Raw genomic sequence first — 5,287 nt, 5'->3', positions numbered from 1 at the left:
CATAAATGTCAGCATTTATTCGCCATCTTGTCAATTGCTTGTCAAACCTGCATGACTTTCTTTCTTTCACAGAGCAAAAAATAAGATATTTTATGGAATGTCGTCAACCAGCACTCATTCCCTTGCATTGGTTTTGTGTGCATACAATAGAAGTGAATGGGTGCCGGCGCTGTTCAGTTTCCAACTTTTTCAAAATATCTTCTTTTGTGTTCTGCAGAAAAATGAATGTCATACAGGTTCGAAATGACAAGGTGAGTAAATGATAACAGAATTTTCCTTTTGGGGTAATCCCTTTAAGCATGAACCACAGCTTACTGTGAATTGAAATAGAAACTGCTAAAAAGTCAGATGACAGCAAATACCCAACTTTAAATTTGGGACCAAAAACACATGCCTGGCCTGGCTATTTGCAGTCTTTAATGAGCACCACACTCATACATCTTTAATTTTCAGAAGTGTAAACTGGCATGATAAGGTAATATTCACAGCAGCAGATGATGTTCCTCAAACTCAGATCTAATCAAACAAAACAAAGCCCACAAAAACCTCCAAACCCACAGTAAACATTATATAATAACCCCTCAAAATTGAAACCACCCATTTGGACTTCTGATTTTCAGCTGCTGTTCATTCAAATTCTGTGTTTTAAATCACGCATGAGGACAGATACGACCACCTGAGACCTTCGGGCACTCGCCAGCGTGACAGGGCAGATTTTTACTACGGTAATGAAAGCAAACTTGCCTGCTAATGATAATGATGATAAATCGCCGCTTGGCCATGGAGATCCACCCAGTGCCTTGGGATGCGGTCCTCCAAATTAGGATTTGTCAATAATATGCTTGCAATTTGTCTTCTCAGGAGATGTCAACAAATATTGGTTACTGTAAGTGGCAGGCGGCAAATGATTTCTCTTGGTTTATTTACAGTAACATCATTAGCATACCAAGGAATGTATTGGATAAATGATATGCCTATGCGGATGAACCTCACCGAGGCTGTCTAGGAGACCGAGACACTGCTTTGATTTAATTTGCTTGCAATCTACACAGCTATTAATAGCAGGACTCAAATAAATACGTCTAATTGTTAAATACAATAATATATTTCGATTATTGGTATTAAATGGAATACATCAAACAAGCGTGACTCTGAAAACATGCTTCTGACAAATCATAAACATGCATAAATTGAATGAATCTACTTGGCATTGCAACAATCATACCTGGTGAATTTGAGGATTATTTATTTACAGTATATTTTCAAAATGTGTCCATTAATAATCCGGAACATTGCCTATGGACTCGATCATCAACAATCTGAGGAATTATCTATGAACAGCTGACATAAAGAAATGTACATATATTTAATTTTACTATAAAAATCCGATTCACAAGATTGAACCCTCGAAGAAAATCATTATTTTGCATAGTCAAGAAACATGTCAGTACATATCTAGTTTCTACACTATTTGGTATATTTTCTTCATATAAAGGTAACAGAAGTCATATAAAGTAGTTATTATGAACAGTGTCCTGCTAAATGAAAATGGCTTTGGAACTGTTATTTCAATATTCCAAAATCACTTTAGGTTAACACAAGTTAACCACAGTTTTATTACCGTATTCATAGTTTAACCATGATATTTATAGTAAAACTTGCTTCCACTAAACGTATGGTTGATATTCCTAAGGGTATAATAGAAACAGATTTTTTAATGCATATCCTACACAGCCCACAGAGTTGAATCCTACACGAATCTTCTCTGGCGTAATTCAGCAGGATAAACTCGGTTGATCTAACATCACTGATGCCAGAGTTGGGTCTATCTTTATCTTTAAATCTTGAAACTGTGAATGATTTGATCATTGCCACATCTGTTCCTCACGCCCCATCCTCAACCCTGAGAGAAATGGTTTCATCTTTGAGTGAGGCTTCAAGACAAAAATGCAATGTTGTGTCTGCTATTTTAATAAGCAGTTCCAGAACATTTACAAGCTGTTTATTTTTCAACACTGTATGTTTGTAACCATGAACTCTTGCAGACATGACACATTAAAAGATTTACAGTTCCCAAGAACAAATTAATGTCACTCTGTGCAACTTGGTGACCCTACTGTAACTAGTAAGAGGCGTATCTGTCATACCTCTAAATATTGATCGGGAATAGAAAAAGCTTTGGATTGCTTTTTTTGGTCACCTACGGCATAGTCCACGTGGATGCATATGTGCCTAGAATTTTTCTCAGAGGGGTACAAACTGATCTCCCCTTCAACTTGAGTGTCCTGCATCACATCCACCGGATCATCCAAGTACAGAACAGCTTGTTTCCAGTGGGTCTCCGGTTTAAACGGAGACGTGGAGAGCACCAGGGCCTTGTCATCTGCGGGGAATGCGACCGTGAACCACACGCACAACGCGTGGATGGAGGACGACCCGAAGCACTCGCATCTGAACAGGCCCCGAACATCTTTGAGCTGCTCGAGCGTCACCGTGTGCAAATTCAACTCGGCAAACTTGCACGGATGGGAGAGCACGTCCTCCACAGTCACCGGACTAACGGTGATGTCGTTGTTCATGATGCACTTCCTGGCAAAGTCGGTCATGCAGGACATGTCCACACCGTATTGTCCTTCAACGGTGCTCCAAAAGTTCAATCGGCCCTCCACCACCAGGTCGTTAATGGGGGCGATGAAGAGATCCGCTTTGTGGGGTAATATGAGGCCACCGGACTTCAGCCACTTGTCCCGGGCATAGATCACAGAATTGAGCATGGACTCATGAAGGAGCGCGTACCCCATCCACTCGCTGACTATCACGTCCACCTGTTCGGGTAAATCGATTGTCTCCAGCGTCCCTTTAATCACATCGATCCTGTCCTCCATCTGATTCAGTTTTACGATTCTCACAGCCTGATCGGCGATCGAGCTCGCCTCAACCGCGTAAACCTTCCTGGCACCAGCTTGGGCACAGAATAAACTGAGCACGCCGGTACCGGCACCCACATCCAGCACCACTTTCCCCTCTATTGACTTACTGTTTTGAAATATTCCAGATCTGTACGCGTTGGTACGCACGGCGTCGGCGATCATTTCCTCGTGGATAGTTACATCGGAGTAGCTGTCAAAGTACATGTGGTCCTCCGCGTTCCTGTCTAATTTTCTTTTCTTAATGCACTGCTGTGACATTTTTGTGCCAAAGTTTACCGTGCGTCTTTATAATTTTAGCCCAAACTTCCGCAATCGACGAAATGCACTGTGGGAGGTGTAGTGCTGAACGCGTTCGCGCTTATGGGGAGAATGAGAGAGTGTATTTTAGCGAACTGCACTTCCCAGAAAATACAATTTCTTCTTTGTGGGATGCTATATATTTGTTTAATAGTGTTTTTTTATAACTTAACGAGTTATTTAATTAGAAACGTTATTAAAAAGTACGAAGTCAAACGAAATATTTTTTTTAATGACGTGACCATATTAGAAGCTGTAACCTGCTAGTAATTTTAAATAGAACAGAGTTTTTGATTAAATGTGATATGAGTGTCTACCTTATTCTGATAAAAATTTATTATAATAATTCCTAAAAGTAATTTGGAATAATAATTCCTGAAATAATGTACCTAGAATAATTTTTCAAAGGGTTCATATGCATCTAAAATGTGCCAGTAATAAAATTCATGCCGTGGTTTATTTAATTTAAATGCTGCAAACACTGGCCCACACAAATAAGTGGATTAAGCTAGATAAATTCTCTCTTTTTTAACGACAAGTGTGTAGCATTGCTGTCAGCCTCTCTGGCATAAGTTCCAGGACAGCTGTTTAGAGAAACTGTGCCCAGTTGTAGCCATACTGACATAACACCAGGGCACGTCTGAGCCAAACGCATTCCAGCATGATGGATAGCATGATCTGCTTTTAACCTTAATAAAAAAGCCCTGCCTCACCCTCGACTGTTGCTATTCACGGACAGCAGGCTATTCTTTCTAAATCCATGTGTTTTATGATTTCCTCTGCTTTATATAGGATGCTAAATGTTCATGGTTAGATTATGAGATCAGGTCCTTGTTGGCATTTTCCCCAATGTGAACTGATGGAGCAAAAAGGGGGAAATCAGGGGAAAAATGGCCATATTAAGCATTTTATAATTCCTGAAAGAGAAAATGTAAAATTTGACAATGACATGTAGTATACATATATACAGGGACAGTCCATGTGAAGTGGCAGGACAAGAAAATCAGTTTGTACATTTGTATTTGTAATAGGAGAAGCATGTTCAAAATACTAAAACTATAGAAATCTTATATTTTATTGCGGACGATAATATCATTTAGGAGTCGCTCAGAAGACTGGTTTGCTCTCTCCTTAAGACATTAAGGTCTAAAAAGTTACGCAATGTTTTAACTTTTAAAAGAAGTTAGAACTGCTTTTACCCTTGCTTTCCTGTAAATCTGTTCAGCATGCAGTTGCAATGCCAGGGTCATGGGGTCAGTTGCAGGGAATGCGCTGTAAGCTACTTTGGATAAGCATCGGCCAAATGAGTAAATGTAATGAATTGTGGTGCCAAAGATATACAGTGTGAAATGATGCGGTGCCAGAATGTTAACATATACAGCCAATCATAAACTGCCTCAGCGCTCACCTCATTAAATATTCATGAACTTGGTACAGCCGCATAGACCCTGACGTGTTAAGTTTCAGCATCTGAGAGAAACAGTTAATGTCAAACGACGATGACAAACGTGGAGTCACGAAGAAAGTATGATTCTTCTATTTCATCCACACTGATTCATTTTACAAGACGAAAGAGTCTAAAAAAGGCTGCGTGCTTTTGTACTTATTTGTCCAACCATGATATTAGACATGATAACAGATATATGCTTCCCCGGCATTATACAACCTGACTATACCAGAATAATAAACCCAGGAGTGGATGCATGGAACAACCTAACCTGTGATGCAAGAGCAGGGTTAAAGAAATTCAACTACGTGAATAATTTTTTTATCCTACACTAATAGAGTTTATTATTTGTAATAGAATGCCACACACAAACAAATAAGAAGTGTTTACTTTTATATTGTGGACACACAAGTATAAAAGAAAACTGGGAACAACCTAGATCTAAAAACAGCACAAAGCTGAGGGCAAAATTTTTTCTCTCTGGTTCTAACTGGTTCTCTTTTTTCATATCTCCCCCGGGTAGCAGCTTCAAATCCTAGCTACGATATAAACAAAGTCCACATCCTGGAAATGTTTTTACACATTTTGAAATAACTGGAAAATAAAAAAACAG

The 5,287-nt window shown here is 39.3% G+C and overlaps 1 protein-coding gene across 1 annotated transcript; it reads right to left on the bottom strand.

The window, feature by feature from the left end:
- Positions 1-287: 287 nt before the first annotated feature.
- Positions 288-3,282, bottom strand: prmt6 (protein arginine methyltransferase 6). Its single transcript, XM_079447806.1, has one exon. The coding sequence runs from the start codon at positions 3,186-3,188 to the stop codon at positions 2,142-2,144; it is 1,047 nt and encodes a 348-aa protein (XP_079303932.1). The 5' UTR covers positions 3,189-3,282; the 3' UTR covers positions 288-2,141.
- Between the last annotated feature and the right edge of the window lie 2,005 nt (positions 3,283-5,287).

The sequence above is a fragment of the Barbatula barbatula genome (assembly GCF_947034865.1).
Source record: "Barbatula barbatula genome assembly, chromosome: 23".
In the NCBI taxonomy this organism is placed as follows: Eukaryota; Metazoa; Chordata; class Actinopteri; order Cypriniformes; family Nemacheilidae; genus Barbatula; species Barbatula barbatula.
This window is presented reverse-complemented; position numbering and strand designations above follow the sequence as displayed.

What these genes read in the sequence shown, in the direction of transcription:
- prmt6 (XM_079447806.1), bottom strand. Translation starts at nt 3,188, where the DNA reads ATGTCACAGCAGTGCATTAAGAAAAGAAAATTAGACAGGAACGCGGAG.